Source organism: Lepisosteus oculatus, chromosome 12, assembly GCF_040954835.1.
Source record: "Lepisosteus oculatus isolate fLepOcu1 chromosome 12, fLepOcu1.hap2, whole genome shotgun sequence".
Taxonomy (NCBI): Eukaryota; Metazoa; Chordata; class Actinopteri; order Semionotiformes; family Lepisosteidae; genus Lepisosteus; species Lepisosteus oculatus.
In genome coordinates, this window is record NC_090707.1 from 11,107,641 (window position 1) to 11,125,530 (window position 17,890).

The following is a 17,890-nucleotide window of genomic DNA, read 5'->3' on the forward strand; positions in this document are numbered from 1 at the left end:
AGTTTACCTGTGACTTTAATCTTATCATAGAATCAATATCACAATAGAACAACTCAAATGCTTGATTACCACAATGTATACATTTAAATATCCCTTTTAGCAAATCCGCCGAACTCCCCCTGCCTCCAGCACGGACAGGTGTTAACCGATGCGTACCATTTTGAGTCCTAGAGAAAATCCTCCCAGGTAATACCATTTTATAGCAGAATATTTACTCTCTTAAGCTCTTTTCAGAGGACAAGTACAAGACAGAATTCACCCCACTAAAACACAATCTTATCTTTTATCAATTATCAATCTTTGTTTTTCCGTATTTAAATCTATATCTGCTAGAGCTGAAGCCTGGCCTCCTAGACCTGCAGCACGTACATCCATGTACAGTACATCCACGTCTGCTGCCCAGTGGACTAAGCTGAGCCCCAGTACAGACTACTACAGCAGGCCACAGGAAGGTAGGGTGTTCCAGTCTCTGGCCGGGGGAACGCTTTAGAAAGTGAATGTTTTCACAAGAAACCCCACTAACCTTGTTTCAAAAGACAACGTCAACATTAAAATTGGCAATCCTAATAATAAAATTGTAAAACACAGCACAGCAGGTTTAGACATCCTTGTTATGACAATAAAGTTGATTAGTGAGCGAGAGCATTGGTTTATTTTGCCTGTCTCGGGATGATGTGTTGCTTCAGGAGGTCACTGGGTACACCCCTAGGCCCAGTATGGAATTTATTTATGTAGGAGATGGGGGTGAGAAATTATTTGTTTTGCTAAAACATATCAGCTGGACAGATCCACAAGTTAGGCAGCAAAAGCTGAAGAATGTCTTCTTAGAAGTCACAGACCAGTGATGATTTCTGTGAAAAAAGCAAAGTGCAGAGAGACAGCAGAGGCACATACTCACCACATGGAGCCGTTACTCTGAGTGCAGCCAAACAGCCAGCTGGTCATCTCCTGTAACACAGCAATAACACAGCATTCATGAGAATGCAGGATTGGTTACAAAGAAGAGCTGAAGTGCTGGAAGCTTACTAATACTTGGTCCTTGTCACTTGTGAGTGAATAAAAATAGATGCATTTAGAAAACTGAAATAAAGAAAGCTGTTGTTCTGGAAATAATGGAATATAGTAGGATAAATAATAATTTTGATCAACGGAATTTTATATGCCAGAAATAATAAATGCATATGCATATACATAAATGTATGTAGCATCATATGCAGAACTCCACTGAATGTGCAGAAAAAAGAACTTCAGGGGAATATTTAAAAAACAGCTTACACAAACTAGCTCAGGTACAATTAACTTTTCAAAAGGAAGCAATTATTAAAAACTTATTTTTAAACACTTTTCTAAACTGTTGTTTGTGAATCTGTTCTATCTGAGCGAAAAGCACAAACATATACTGAACAAGAATAATTGAAAATTCAATATTGAAGTATTATTGCTGCCAGTTCACTCATAGTAAATTCAAGAGGGTTAAATTACATGCCCTGGCAGTTCATGAGACTACAACCAGACCACTAGATATTCTTAGTAATCAGTGCCTACATAGCAGTTTCATAAGCTGGACAGGTAAAGTATGTTTTTCAGTCATGTTAAACATATTTTGTTGCAACTCTGTATACAACAGATCAGTAACCAATATCCCCCACTTTGTTTTCAAGTGCTCAGTCAATCAATTCCTTCATTACATGTATTTGAACACTGTTTATACAGAAGTGCTATCATCAGAATTAATCTGAACAACTTTTTCAGATAAAGAAATAAACATGCATATGCTCAGCAGGTCTGCTATTTCAGAGCTTTGCTTTTAACGGGAGGAATCATCTTATATACCCAGCAGCATGTCTGCATCCGCAACAAAAAGTTATTTCTAAAACTGTCCAAATCAGAATATCCTTAAGAATTGTTGCTGTTGACTAAATTAAGTAAAAACGTTTTAAAATAACATTACTAACCCAAGAAGTACCTACTCTGTAGGTCTGAAGAAATATACAGTACATTTGTACTGTGCAGCTAATGACACTCATACCGCCATCTCAAGCCATCTTAACACTCCTAATCTCTATCACTTTATTCAATAGCTGATTAAAATTACAGTGAGTAGCTGTTTTGCCTAATAATAACGCACTGCTTCCCTAAACAGGACCTGTAAAGTCCTGTGTGAGGCACTGCAATGAAGGAACAGACATCACTGTCTGCTCTGGCCCTTCAGCACTTTCTACCCCTCCACACTTACCCTCCTTGCCCACCACCCCTCCCCTCACCCTGAGAACAGGAGCCTGGCAGACCGGTTCTCTTACCAGATTGCTGTTCTGGCAGTGGAAGTGACTATGGCTTTTTCTACGACTTGAAAGAGGGAAAATAAAATATCTGGCCCTAGGTTCCTGCACAGAATGGAAAAAGTAAAAAAAAAACATGAGAAAATACAGCAAAATGTGTTAATTAAATATTCAACTATAAATAGACAAAAATACTGACAGGTTAACATGTAATAATATACATAAATTATGGGATAAACCAGATATTAATTATCTTTTACTGTTTCACAACATTAGACAACTATGAAAAGGGACTTCTAATTTGGCTTACTGTTAAATATTTTGTGTTTTAACAGAAAGCTGTCACTAAATAGGAGTATTCTAATATGAATAGCTCTTGCTGTTTTACAGTGTTAGCCTACAATCAGCCTAGATAACTTTGAACTTTGATTATGTATACACAGAATCTGTTTAGATGATTCTGTGTTCTGCAACTGTAAATCAGCCAGAGCTAATTAATATTCACATTCCCGCACATTTATATATACATACTGTAGATATTTAAGAGATAGATTGTGAAAACTTGGGCAAAGAAGCTTACCTTGGGGGAGCTGTAGGACAGTCTGGGTGTATGGACCTCTGTCCACAACTCTGGTGACCCTGAGAGAAGCAAAAGAGTAACAGCTCTTAACACTGCACACAAACGGCACAGAAAAACATTACAAGACCCAAAGGCACTGCAGGAGCAAAGGTGACGCATTCTGCTCCCTTCCTTGACAGGAGAGACACAACCTCCAGTTTCGCTCACTGTCTGACACACAGCACAGAGCCAGTCACCTGGGAAGGTGACCACTGTATCATCCTGCTCGGCCAGCAACCTGACAGGGTGCCTGACAAAGTGGTGCCTAAGAACAGCCATCCTGCGTGCAGGGTCTTCTGTAATCTGGAGAGATCACACAGGGCAACATTTCAACACAGGGAAGTGAACAATATCGCCACAGAGACTTAAACCAACTAAGCAGCAAAATACTAGTGGAGAGGGATTATCCAAATATTAAATGCATACATTAAACAATTTAAGATTCTGTGTGCAGGTCTGTTTGTGTTTAGAAACTGCGTAGTGCAGTCAAAACAATCACTTCCTTAAAGAAATAAATGTTCTACATGCTTGGAATTAGTTATGAATTAGCTTTTTCATGGAGATAATGTATGAATGAGCTCTTTCACGAGCTCAACAAATGTCAGGTTGGTGCTGAATCTAATTAACTGTCTTGTTGTCGTACATGAAGATCTTCCCCCAGAGGTGCAGTACCCACCTGTCGGGTGTCAGGGTCAATGAGGTCAAAGAATGCCCTGACGGTGGCCAAAACCAGCTCCTTACACCTGGAAGAACACAGACACATAACACCCAGTCCAACAAACGCACCGATGCCCAGTCACAGTTCCAGGGCCGCTAAAAAGTTCTGAGTTCTAATGAAATTCTACTGAAAACCGATCCACTTACATTTCAGCAAGTTATCTATGCATGCATGATGAATAATTGCTCAGGTCAGTTAGGCTCCCAGAAGATGTGAGTGTTTCACTTGTAAAGCTTTTTTTCAAAAAATGAAAGAATACAACATGAAGTTTACAAACAAGATGAGGCTGTTCTGGTATTTTAAAAGACATACAAAATAAGATTTAAATGCTCCTTTGTATGGGTGGCACAGTGGCACATTGGACAGCACTGCTGCCTCGCTGTGCTGGGGCACTGGGCTCAGTTCTGGGCCTGGGGTGTTATCTGTGTGGAGTTTGTGTGTTTTCACCAAGTGCTTCATTTTCCTCCCTGTCCAGAGACATGCTGGTAGATTAACTGGCTTCTGGGAAAACTGTCCCTGCCGTGACTGTGTATCCCATGCAATGGACTGGCATCCCTTCCATGCTGTATCCTGTCTATGCCTGTTACTTGCCAGGACAGGCTTCAGCTCCCCCCTGACCCTGTACTGGATAAAGCAATGAGAAAATGGATGGATGTTCCTTTGTAGACAATTAGTGCATGGTGACGTGCATGACGCCCTAGTCTATTTAGGACCTGAAATATGTGAGTGTTTTAAAAATGAAGTAAAGAAGTATCATAGATTAGGAAATAGATGGTTAAGTACTAGTTGGATTAAAAATCATAAAGTGATCCCTAGGCCTGGAGTCAGGAAACACTTTACATCTTAGTATGAAATAATCTTGAATGTGATGTGCTTTTCCAGGTCTGACACAACTCCTACTTTTAACTGACCAATAATATTAGATGAATTCTGGCCCTAAACGACCACCATTATCAAGACAATTGATCCCCACAGTCACTGAACCACAGGCAAATATAAGGGCTATTCTGGAAAGTACTGCAGGAAACATCACCCTCTTGAGGATATTTTTTGCTGCTCCAGCACTGCTTAGGGCTAATACTAGCATTCACCTGAAAATCAAAGTAAATTTGGTTCCTTAGGTAGACAGTTCACTTTACAACTGTAAAGTGAAAACTACATTCCCATGTGAATTTTAAACAGAGTTGGGCATTATTCCTATGCTTCACTGTCATGGCAACCTTTATTGAAGATGAGAGAGCTACTTATTACTGCTAAAAAGCACAGCAAACCAGAGCCAAACAATTGCATTGAGCACAGAGTGACAATTTAGAGATATCAATAAACCTAGTCATTTGGTACTGTCAGAAGAATTAACTGTTTCAGTTCCAAAAAGACAAGTTCAACCATGGAGATCCTAACAAATACACGAAAGCTTTATTATAATAATTATAATATATTATAGATAAATCTATTATGTTAAGACACCCTTTATATATATAAAAAAATAACCTGAACAACTTCCACACAGAAAATACTTTTATAACTGAAGGCGAAAATTTGTGCAGAGTCTGGATTTCCAAAAATGAAAACATTGACTGCTCTGGCACAAAGCAGGATTTGAAAAAGAGACTGCTGATTAATGACAGTGCAGAAGACTCTGCTTTTTGCACTGGCTCTGCCACATAAGTTCCTACACTTACACCAACAGCATACACCAAGAAGAATCTTCGTGCTTGTAATTTTCATGCTTTCAGACATATGCTCTATACTACGCATATATTTTGTACCTTTGATTTTGTTTACAGTATGTAGCAATGTAAATTGTCATGCAAACTACTGAAAAATATCTTCAGTAAAATAAAACCTAAAACTACACCTGTGGGTCTCTGTGCAGTGTCAATCTACAACATATGCATACCTACCACACGATAGACAAATGGTCAGTCGATACCCAGGTCCTGGGCACAGCAGTGCTCTGTCCAACACAGAGAGAAACAGTCACAACAAAGACATACTGTTTATAGATATTTTCAAGTAAGTCCAGAACCAGAATCAGTCCAGGATAGACTGATTAATCTGGTATATAACAGCTAAAAAAAAGTATGATTAAAGCTTTTTAAAATGTTAAAAGGATTAATTAACAGTTGCCTCGGTTAATATTTCCAAAAAGGTTGAGCAAGGAGACAAGCAAGTAGATGCTGATACAACACTAAAATAAGAAGCCTGTTTAGACTATTACATTTTTGCAGATTATTAACTGCCCAAGCCTACCCTGTGGTGGCCGTTACACTGGCAACTTTCAAAAGTCATTTGAAAAAATCACTTTGCGAAGAATAAAGAGCTCTAAAAGGCTTAGTGGCATGAGCTGGTCATAAAATGTTTCAATAAAATAAGACACAAAGGTGGAAATGCCCCAGGTTGGGTCTCTCAAGCTGCACAGTCTTTGGGGGGCTTATCGCACTGCCCGTATCTGGCATTCACAAATTTACTGTACATAGTGTACAATGTATTATGAATCCACTAAGATCTGTATTTGTCCAACCACATGCTCTGCCACAAGAAACAACAGGTGAACTGAGAATTCAACTGAAGTTTTATACATGTGCAATGGAATCTTTTCAGGAGGATTGCAGAGCAAAAGAGTACAATTTTAAAACTGAATGATGCCGTGGTAATACCTCATTTAGAATATGGTGTACATTTTTCATCACAATGTTATAGGAGAAAATATTGCTGCTCTGGAACTAGAGGACATACAGTATGTGGAAAATAACTGAAAGTATATTCAAAACAAAACAGAAGTCATTTCTTTACCCGAAGGACTATGCAAATCTCGCTACTGCAGCCAATACCCCGACTTCTCTCAAAAAGCAGATGGATGAAATCCTATGACCAGTTAGCAACTATTTGCCAAATGGGTGAAAGGTCTGGTTTAGTTTGTAATTGTTCTTAAGCAGAGACCAGAAAGCGTCCAGGTCATGTTGCTTGTGATTAAAGAGTGTGGCTTTGAGCACATGGCTGCTGTTTTGGGCTTGTATTTTGTAAGGCAGCAGAATGAGATCAGGAACAGTGTCTTACCACCAGTGAGAGCTTGTTAGGATCGTTAGGAGGGCAAGGCAGAGCAGTCAGGCCAGAGCGCACCTGATAGTCCCGGTAGCCACCCCCCACGGACAGCACAGTCACGTTGCGCAAATCCCCTGTCCCCAAAGACCAGCGACGCCGGACAGCGGAATAGAACTCTGGATCCCAAGGAAGAGAGAGGAAGAGGCTGAAAGGGGGACGGAGAGAGACGGGCACAATGTCACACAGCAGGGTGAGCTGGTGTCTCACCCAGGAGGTGGCGGTCCAGGGGCAGGACTGGGCCCTGGTGCGGACTGGCTTGAGTGAGGATGAGGCTGACAAGGTGAGGACTGAATTTGGGAAGCGTGAAGAGGGCACGTGCCACGATGCCCCCCATAGAGTGCCCTACCACAGCCACGCTGCGTGGGGGGGTTTCCTGGTCCTGGAGGAGAGGGTGGAAACAATTCACAGGTGAGTTTTACATTATATCAGTCATTTACGGAAAACAACCAATGAGACGCATGTAATTATACAGCATCTCTAACCTCATGTATCGTATCTCATATATTTATAGTGCAGATAAATATATGCTGCTGTACTACCACATACAGGAATTACTCATGACATATTTGTTGTGTGTATCTCCATACTGGTATAGATACTCCTTGTAGTCAGTCCACTTATTTTCTCGCACACACTTTGTACAGCCGAAGAATGGCCTTGATGCTCTCGTGGACAAAGCGCGTCTGCCTCTGCAGGCTGCCGCCGTACAGAGCCACCAGCTCCTCGCTGAAGTCGATGGTGAACACATTCAGGTGGAACCCGTTGTCGATGTCCTCAGCTTTCCGGAGGGCGATAGAACCGAGGGACCGGGCTGGAGAGGGACAGGGGAGAGGGCCAGAGATATTAACCGTAATGACATGACTTAAAAGCACTGCTGTTGCTGGAAGAGGACAATTCATTTCTAGAGACAGACTGATGTGTACTTCTGCAGCATGAACACACACAGCGCCTCTGCTGGGGTCTAGGGACTCAACAGCACTTAGATCTTACTTAGATTTATCTCAGGTCACTACCAATCTTCTGTTGTCTTTATTAAGCATTTTGATATAATGGCTGGATTTGTTTGTTAATGTTGAATAAAAAAAATGACAAAGGATTTTAACGTAGAGGAATATTTAGAAGACACAGCATGGTGTGCACACTGACACTTGAGTCAATCACTAAGAAAATCAAACGAGGCTCAGTCACTGATTGCCCAGTAGTCAGTAAAGAAAAGTGAAATAGAAATGCTGCAAGGAGCCTCAATATTTTATTGAATGTCTGCATTAAATTGCTCATACCAACTGATGTTTACATAATCGTATTGACCACTTGAAAAAACATCAGTCTCAATCCAAATTAACTTACACTTAATTTAGGAATAAAAAATGACCTACCTGAAAAATAAAACATTTTATTAAGTCTTTCATCAAAATCTACAGCATGATTTGAACCCACAGTAGGATATGAACACAAAATGAATAATGTTAAAAACATCTTGTTCTAATGATGGCATTCATCATAGAATGAATGGGGCTTGGATACTGGCATCTGATGTGTATTTGCAGAACAAAAATGGAATTTTCGCTCAAGTAGAAAATAGAGCTTTTTGCTGGTCAAATGCATGTTTATGACTTGTTTTTTGGTACCTATATTTCCAAACAGCCTTCTGTCATTTGAAATCCCTAGGAACTACAGATAAATTCGCACAGCAACAGGGGATGGTCCTCACCTTGCTTGTAGCTGCCTGCATTTCCGGGAAGGAAAAGCACAGGCACGCCGCTGAGCTTCAGGCTGTGGCTGTGCTGGGCATACAGCCCCTCCCCGTACAGGTAGAGCCCATAGCCTGGATACCTCTGTGACACACGGTGTGGCAGCTGAATCCGCTACAGTGACAGCACACATACACAGGCGATTGAAAACAGTTGGCACCATTAGCTCAAACAGTGGACAAACAGCAAGACACCTCTAGTCTAGTCTAACAGCAGATAGCACTTTGGCCAGAGCAGCCGAGATCATGAGACACAGACAATTTGGGGAGCAGAGCACCCCAAAGATCCTGCAGCCCTGGAACCCAAACATATATTTTCATTGGTATTCACTTATCTGGCTATCCTCCCCACCACCCTAGATCCATTATTGCATTTTGCATAAATCACAGACACAAAGAGGGAGAGACTGATGGAGAGGAGTGAAGGGGAGCTGTGCCGACGAACCGTCTATAGATCTCATCACGGAGGGGAGTTAACGCACACTGTACCCTCCTCACAGAGCTTGACAGAGCTGTCTTAAAAATCTCTCTCTCTCTCTCCCTCAGGCACCAGCACGTATCCTTCAGTCTCTGGCACCTCTCTTTCTCAATCATCTGCATGGCTAGGGAAAAAAATGGCCTTTTCATGTATAAGATTACTAGCTTTAAATTCAACCACAAATTACCTGTCAATAAAAAGAAAGTTAAAAACACAGGTTCTGTGTAGTCTAGTAGCTGTTTTGCAACTAGTTAAAATCTTTAATATTTATTTCTGTTTCACTGTTTGCTCTTGGAAGAAGGCTTTCAATTGCAGTCTACTCATCTATCAATTACTAACAGTACTGTCAAAAACAAAGGGTCTTGCTGGAGAGGCAGCAGTAACTTCAGTTGCTCCACTGAGCCACATAGACAAACCAGCCATCCTTTTTCTTTCTGCCTCCCTGTCTCTGTCCCTTTCCCTTGCTTTGCCTGTTAGACATGGGATTCAACATTGGGAAGATGCTGTATGGGCTAAATTATACACATATTAGTTAATAAATTATTGATTGATTATAAAAATGGAGTACAGAAGTAATCCACCTTGAACACACTCCTCGCTCTACATCTCTGAGAGACAGGACAGCTTTTGAAACCCGAGCTTAACTAAAGTGAACTAGAATATTCAGCAGACACAAACGTTTTTTCTGTGATATCACTGCATTATTACTTAAAAAACACTGTTTATCTTTGTTACACCAGCCTGTTACAAAATCCACATTTTAATCTTTAAATCTGCTTTTTTTGGTGTGCACGTGGTTGCTCTTACATGACTTCTTAATTTTAATTGAAACTGTGCAATGTCCTCACATTCATACAGATATTCTCTGGTTCTCATTTCCAGCAGACGACAACAATCAAATAAACGCATGCATGTTACAATTCATGAAACAAAACAGAATGGTGACAAACAGATTTAGCACATTTTCTGAATGTTATCATTCTCCAGGACAAGGTGGGAAAGGGCCATGTTGAGACAGGACAGGATTATTGGTTTCTCGGTCTCTCAAGATAGTGCCAGAGGTCACACAGTACTCCACTGACCCAACAAAACCCCAGTGCAGTCCGTTTTACAGCTGTCCACAACCAGGGTCTGTAGAGTCTGTTCACGTGGGTTAATTGAGCTAGAAAATGAGCCAATGAGCTCCTGAAAGCCGAACTAGAATGAAACTTAGAAACTCTGTCCAAGATATCTTTTAGGCTAACACAGTAGCAGTGCCCTATCCAGAAGGCTCACGTACTGTACCTACTGATTTTCATTCCAGTTTCATTATTTAATTGAAACCTGAACTGAACAAACAAGAAGCTCAATAAGGTAGCATGCATAGGTCAGCATGCATAGGCTGCAAAGGAACAAGTAAAGGTTTATTCCATGTTGAAAAGAGACGCAGCGTTTTACACCTAAAGAATGCTCCGCAGCTGAAATATTGTGTCTCTTTTCTTTTCAGCACGGAATAAACCTTTACCTGTTCCTGAACCAACAAGTTGCTTCAATGGAACATTTACAAGTTTCTTTCTATTCATTTAAAAGTTTAGGATTTGCTTCCTTACAAAAAGCAGCCTCCAACATGTTTGAGAGCTGAAAAACCAACAGTTCAAATTAATCCAATAATGAAGTCAAAGCTAGGGTTCAGTTGTGTAATGGAGCGCCTCCACGATCAAGATTGGGCACCCCTGGTCTACTGTAACTGCAGTTTTGTACTGTATGTATTTTTCGGTCTAATGCAGTCACCTTCAGTCCATAGTGCTGATATGACAAGCAAGTAGATTTTGTTGTTCAAAATGTTCAAATGTCTTACACTTACTATTCTTAGCTTGAATACATTTAAAAAAATCAAAAACCTTATACACCTATAACCATAAACTAACATTTAAATGATTCATGTTACACTTGAGTAAGGACCATATGACGTTTTGCTGAAGTCTACAGACATATGGACAGAAAGAATGATAAGATGCCTGAATAAGATGCCTGGAGGGGGTATAAATCAAAGAAACCCATTCTATCATCACTCCACCCCCTTCCTGTGGACAGTTCAGAGGAGAGACAAGCGGAGGATAATCTCAGTCTCAAAGCATTAATTGTCTAATCACCTTCCAAGAAGAATCTAGATCTGTGAACCCAGATACATGTGAACTTCCCACACTAGGTGAGTGCTGAAGGGGATCAGGGAATAAATGAAGGCTTCTATATTATAACACTCCAGATGAATCAATAATTTCAAGTTACATCACCTTTTCAGGAAAGAAAACTACTATTGCATTGTATTCTCTGCCCACATTTAGTTACGGGACAAAAACAGTTTCAACTTCAAATAAACCTGTTACTTTTTTCATGCTTCTGCCATGCTTAAAATAACTTTTTGTCTTTCATACTTTGGCTAGAAAAGCCTGGCTAGAAGTGCACTTTTTCAAACTCTAAAGAGGCATAAAAAAGGACAGACATCTCAGAAACTCAGAAAATCCCCCCATGACTCAAAATAAGTATCTCCTGGAATCATGGATCATGCTGGCCCATTTCATCTCAATCTCAAGGAAGAAACAGAAGGGCAGTCTTGGGAAACATTAGTGCCACACACCCAACACCTCTCACCAGCTCTGTGCAATTTATTTTTGGTTAAAAGTACTTGTAAAATGAAGATGCACTTCCAAGCTTTCGATTTTCTTACAAAAGAGGTTTGAGTCAAAATCATATTTTTAAAAGGTATTATTTATCCAATAATAATATAATTTTGTTATGAAAGAAGGAGATAACTACAGTGCCTTCCCTTATCTTTTTTTTCACTGAAGGGAGAAATAAATAAAACATGTTCTGACCTATTCAGAATTTACAGTACATCTTCCTCATTCTTTTCTAAATTCTCTTGCTAAACCTGCTGCAGTTGAGTAAGAATTCTGTTAAAGTAGGATGCTTTTACCTTGCATTAAATCTTCTCCTGCTGCATGAATGTAATACAATACATGATGAGATGGATAAGTATCAGGGGGAAAGATAAGATTTAAAAGTTTGATATATTTTACTGTCTGCAAACTACAGTCATTTACATTACAGAAGAACACATACAATTCCAGTGAGACCGTATTTAAAATAGATTTGCAGAGGCGGGCGTTTGCAGTTAAAATTCTAGTTTTATTGCTTCCTCAAAACGCTACGTGCAACAACGTGAGGCTCATTCAAAATTTGAATCTGGATTTCCAGGTGCTACATGGTGGGAGAATTGTTATACAGTACGTACACGGTACAGTACATAGCAACCACAAGCAGGGTGTGGTCGATCAGTACGATAAAAAGAGGGAAACTGACACGGAACAAGCTTCTCACACATGATGGAATCGCCTGTTGTCATTCAGCAGGAGCATGTCACTAGTATGAGCAGATAGCAACACTGTGAGCACAGTCCGTGGATTAAGCGTGCTCTCTGTACCCGACTCCCGGGCAGAGTGAAGAGCAGCCGCCCCAGCCCGAGGTCACCATGGAAACAATCGCCCCGTGTCTCCCAGGACTCACCAGGTACTCGGGATACTCGAACATGTAGGTCATGCTGCATCTGTTCTCCTCGTATCCCAACAGCAGGTCGCGGAGTCCCACAGCGAGCAGTGCCAGAAGACAGCCATAGAAGGCCACTGCGACGAATCTCATTTCCTTTTCGCTAGTTTTCTTTTTCAATATTATTTTCTCCCCTCTTTCTTCTACTCGGTCTTTATTTTTCTCGCTTCCCTAACGTCAACTGTTGACATCATTTGCCCATTGGAATGCACACTGCAACACCGGCAAACACCCTCCATGACATCAGCGGATTGCCTTTACTGGCCTCCAATACCATACGGGGAAGTCCCGATCAAAAGCCAATAGAAGAAAACTACAAAAAGGCGGGTTTTCCTCAGGTGTGTGATGTCATCTAACTCCGACAGCATGGAGAAGCTGTCTAGAGACATAGGCCATGTTCTTGAGGTCGGCAGCGAAACTTAACACCTGTTGGCATTGCTGTGCAGTTTAATGTCTGACTGGCTTTTCCTAGCACTCTGCGTACGAGCTAATTGTGATTATTTAGCTTGTGTAAATATCATAAAGGGGCAAATATGCGACACACAAGTCTAATTCTAATTCCACTGTAGATGTCAGTCAAGAGTATAAAATTAACACCTCTCACACCAAAAGGTTTCACAGCTGAAACATTGTTTTCTCTCTTCTCAGCATGGAATAAACTTTTACTTGTTCCTTTGTATAAAAGTAACTACATGCCAGGTAATTCTGTATGTTTTATCATTGAGATATTGTAATGTATAATGTCATTAGAAGTAAGAAAATTAAACCAAATCCTTACTTTGGACAATTGATTGTAATTTTACAATACTGTTCATCATACATGTATGTTTCTTATGTGTTCTTATTGTGTTAAATGTATTGCATTATGTATTTTATCTGCCCACAAAGCACATTTTCCATCTGGGACTATAAAGGAAATAACTTGGTCAAATTCAGAAAGCACAGCAAACAAGAAACTCAAGTTTATTTTAATAGATGCATTATACAAAAGAAGACATTTATTCAAATCTTTGTTCAAAGAATAATCTCCAAATTTAACTAGAAAATGTTTTTCTTCAGTGTATATTAAAAATTAAACACCAACCATTAGAGTGTCCTTTACAGCTCTGTCATTTGGAATTGGACATTAAAAAAAATCAATACAAAGATTAAATAATTCATGTTTGTGTGTACCTACTGCATATTTGTTATTGTCACAGGAGCAACTGGCCCTCCTGTCCATTCACGCAGCAGGGGTCTCTGTACAGTTCCAGAGAAAGAGTGGCAAACAAGTCACTGACCACTGGGGACAGCAGAGAACAATCTACTACAGGCCCTCCTCGGGGCTTCAGATTATTCTGGGACCAATTACTAGCATCACTGACTCTCATCTTACAAAGAAGACTTTGTTCTATGAGCACAACTGAAAACTGTGCCCCTAACCCCTACATCCTAACCTTTTACTAGAACTCAAACCCTATGGCTCCAAGCAATTTCTTGACTCCAGACATAAAATTAGTTTTACTCCTAATTCAAACGCCCCACCTCAATTTAGTATTAATCCAAATCCCACCCATCACGCGAACTCAAATCCACACCCCAAACTATGACCCAGTTGTGTTCCTATTGCTCACCTTTATCCTTAGCCAAACCTTGGTCCCTGACCACTTTCCCCAGTCCCCAGGGACTTGTCAGAGCCCTGATGAGGACTACCTGTAGTTTCTCATTTGGAAATGTCCTGCCAGCTATGGAAAACCAGCTCTGCCTATACCATATTCAGACTCCATCAGATGTGTAAGTCAAAAGAAGTTTATTTCAGACAATCTGCATGTATATTTTACACTTCAGTTGGGAATTTGCACTGTTTCATTCCTCCCCCCCCATCAGCGGTCCTGAAACTGCTGCCTCCAGCTACGAGAAGAAGGAAGGTGCTACGGTAGTGTAGTGCAGTCTGATTGACTAACTCAAGAAAACCCCACCAAACTTCCAAACACTGCATTTACATGATACTTTAGGGATATAAATACTAATTATAATGGACATTTTAAAAAGTACCATAATTTCCATAAAATTGTTAAAACAATTATCCAGTATAGTGAAAAATATAAACAAACTAATGGCGAAGGCACCTGTCCACATAATGTACAATATTTCCCTATTTCCCAACCTAGCCCTCTGCAATTGTTTCAGTTGTGGTTGGGAGCATGAAATTTGCTCTAAAGTAAATGCTGGCCTGTACTGCTCAGATACCAGAGTCCATCGAAAAGCAGTGTTTAACATTATCCATTTATCTTCTGCTAAACCAGAACAATGTAATAACTGTAACTTAACCGGTTGAAATCTGCCTGAAGCGGCCAGTGTCAGTTTCTTAAGTAGGACAGATGACCGTAACCTAACAGTACAACCCCCAGACCCTTTCCTGTGTTCCCAAACCCTCACAGGTGAGGAATGTGGGGAGTACAGTTAAAGTTAGTGGAAAGAGGTTACAGATGCAGCAGCACAGAACACTGTCTCCTCCAGCAGTAAGCAGCCAAGGCCTGATCCATTGTTGAATAGAGGAAGCGACTCTTGGCTCTGGCTGGGGCCACTTGTTGAAAAGTGGCTACCCCATTAGAAACACAGCACTGGGATGTATTGCAGTGTAGGGCCCCATGGCAACTGTTTATGTTAGAGGTGCAGAGATATCCCCAACCTTTTTTGGGGCCCTCTCACTGCATCATTCAGTCCAGTAGTTTGGAGTGCTCTATCCTTGTGATGGTCCAGTCAGGCTGCACTCCCTGAGTGAATTCCCTCTGGAACCTGCCAGACACACACACACAGTGAATGACAGATAATACAAATAAAAAGCTGATTTTCATTATAACAATGCCCTGCCAATCACATGCTCTGGTTTGAAGAGATGTCGTCTTTCAACCACAATCCAGACATGGTCAAGATTCACCCTTCAATACAAAATCCCACATCTCATATACATGAGCCCCTCCCCTCTACACACACCTTTCCCCTTGCTATACTCACTCATAATTGGCTGTGAGCAATTGCTTTGTCTCTTGCCCGCCTTCTTCCCCAAAGGCCACCTGGAAGACACGGGTTCCCTCAGGAGTCTCCTCGGGCAGCCGAGCATTTGTCAGGTACCAGAATCGCATCAGGATACTGACAAACTTTCGCCCTGGAAGAAAGAGAAAATCAGGGTACTATGGATATAACCAGAAGTCTTGATTGGATTGCTTTTAGATAGAAAGTAGTGGCACACATAAAGCATTTCCTAACACATTCTTCCAAAACAGAAGCCATAGGATAGCTGATACTGATCAGAAAACAAGTAAGAGACCATTCAGCCCACTGGTTGCACAGGAAACACCCGCAGTATAAAATACCATTGAAACCCACCAGGAAAACTAGTCAGATTTAACCGGAATGGCTTTGGGAGCTGGAAAGAAATAGGAGCACCTGTAACAATGCAAGTGAATGTTTGCGTGATCTGTCTAAAACGGGTGACCCAAGCCAGGGCACATTTTGCACAACAATCGGAATGTGCTCCTGAACTGGACTGTCCACTCATAAACTGACTACCATCTCAGACTTGACACGCTATATTTTATTCCTTTGGTTTAGCAGTCTACTACTTCATTTGCATGTAATATATCTGCAAAATAACTGATCTATTTAATGGCACTACTGACAATGACTGCATTAGTATGGACTCAGCAGGTGCTAGACAGAAATGTATAATATGCCAATTTGTTTGAAACAAGTGTAGATCTATCTTAAATGGAAATGTGCTGCATAGACAAGATAAATCAGTACCTATAAATACTGGAAAGTGTCACAGTACACCTTGAAACTAGAAAGAGGTCTGTGAGGGTTTGCTGCACTACCAGCCACCTCCACTAGAGGACTCCACTCACCATTGTCATCATAGTAAATGCCAACGTCTCCAGGGGTGAGGTACATGATGTCATCAGGTTCTGCAGCCAGTGCCTGCTTGTGGCTCAGAGGGAGGAGGGAGCACTTGTCTTGCAGCTTTTCCAACAACTGATTGGGAATATAGACACAGCTAACATCAGCACGTGAATCTGGCTATTTAAATTGTACATTAAAATTTTATATTAACAAAGCATTATCTGCAATATTAATAATAACATGAAATTGGCAGGGTGCACAGCATTTAAAGGAAGCAATTTTTAGATCCAATTTATTTCAGGAAAACTGCATGAGAGAACAGATACTTACATCCCTTGCCACCAATCCTTCCAGGGCATCAAACTTACAGTGGGACAGAAGCCTGGAGACATGGGAAAATGCCTAGAAAAACAATGAAACAATACCAGACAGACCAACAAACATATCCCACAGCCCAGACTGCTGTATTTCAACAGCAAGGCCCCATCTTCCAGCTCAGAGGTTTTCAGGATTTTCCAACTGAACAACCCCTACTCCCTATATCTCATTCAATAAGAATCTCTAGTTAAAAAAGAAAAACTCAACTGAAAACTACAACTATACTGTACATAAGGCTAGTGGTGGAGCGATGGCTCTGTGGCTAAGGATCTGCACCTGTGGCTGGAAGGTTGCCGGTTCGTATCCTGTGGCCGGCAGACGAATTCTACTCCATTGGACCCTTGAATAAGGCCCTTAACCCCAGCTGCTCCAGTGGCACTGTATAAAGGGCTGACCCTGCAATCTGACTCCAAGTTTCTCTCCCTGTCTGTGTGTCTCATGGAGAGCAAGCTAGGGTATACAAAAAGACAAATTCCTAATACAAGAATTGTTTATGGACAATAAAGTGATCTTAACTATTACCAACAAAACTGCTGGGGAACAAATCAAGCATGGTCACCGTCAGAGAGATGTGCAGAAGCGCTGATGTTACTCGCTGAAATGAAACTGCAGCCTTGTTTCTGGAGACAAACAGGGCAGTTTGTAAGGACCACTGGTTAACAACCTGTCACCGACTTCCAGAATTCACAATTGGGACCAGCTCCTACCTGCTTGGCTCCGTCCGTGAACTCGTGTATGTTGAATTCCTTGTCAAAGTACGCCCGGATCAGAAAGTAGTAAATACGAGTTCGGAACCATATGAACGGGTTCGGGATACCGACCACTAACACCTTCTTATTTGGCCTGTGCGACGGGCCTTCCCGCTCTGAGCTGAACAGCCTACAGCTAACGAGCGTCGCAGGACGATGCGGGAAGATAGGTGGAGGGTGGACTGCTGAAATTGCGGTCAGCTTCACGCAGCCGATACCACGACGGCAGAGAGACACCAGCTGCCCGGGGGCCCAATACGTCCAACTTCGCATCACGGGCAACGCCATCTTATCCCTCCCCCTATGCCCCTCGCAGTCCGACTCCTTATATCCTCCGTCTGGAAACA

The 17,890-nt window shown here is 41.3% G+C and overlaps 2 protein-coding genes across 3 annotated transcripts in view; both read right to left on the reverse strand.

Annotated features, from left to right (window-relative positions):
* pgap1 (post-GPI attachment to proteins inositol deacylase 1) overlaps window positions 1-12,826 on the reverse strand; it is a 29,832-nt gene extending 17,006 nt beyond the window's left edge. Inside the window, exons 1-11 of one of the 2 annotated variants that reach the window (XM_069196517.1) lie at window positions 12,496-12,826; window positions 8,433-8,586; window positions 7,357-7,532; window positions 6,929-7,100; window positions 6,740-6,837; window positions 5,521-5,573; window positions 3,575-3,641; window positions 3,096-3,201; window positions 2,860-2,918; window positions 2,301-2,384; window positions 899-948 (exon numbers count right to left, since the gene is read on the reverse strand). In XM_069196517.1, the coding sequence (XP_069052618.1) occupies window positions 899-948; window positions 2,301-2,384; window positions 2,860-2,918; window positions 3,096-3,201; window positions 3,575-3,641; window positions 5,521-5,573; window positions 6,740-6,837; window positions 6,929-7,100; window positions 7,357-7,532; window positions 8,433-8,586; window positions 12,496-12,627 (1,151 nt within the window). In that variant the 5' untranslated portion in view covers window positions 12,628-12,826. Of the gene's footprint in view, window positions 1-898; window positions 949-2,300; window positions 2,385-2,859; window positions 2,919-3,095; window positions 3,202-3,574; window positions 3,642-5,520; window positions 5,574-6,676; window positions 6,838-6,928; window positions 7,101-7,356; window positions 7,533-8,432; window positions 8,587-12,495 lie in introns of both variants that reach the window. The other variant, XM_069196516.1, reaches the window with a different exon arrangement.
* Window positions 12,827-14,306: 1,480 nt separating this feature from the next.
* maip1 (matrix AAA peptidase interacting protein 1) lies at window positions 14,307-17,864 on the reverse strand. Its single transcript, XM_006636452.3, has 5 exons — window positions 17,502-17,864; window positions 16,747-16,818; window positions 16,422-16,548; window positions 15,532-15,682; window positions 14,307-15,312 (listed from the first exon to the last, which is right to left on the reverse strand). The coding sequence occupies exons 1-5, from the start codon at window positions 17,829-17,831 to the stop codon at window positions 15,234-15,236; spliced, it is 759 nt and encodes a 252-aa protein (XP_006636515.1). The 5' UTR covers window positions 17,832-17,864; the 3' UTR covers window positions 14,307-15,233.
* Between the last annotated feature and the right edge of the window lie 26 nt (window positions 17,865-17,890).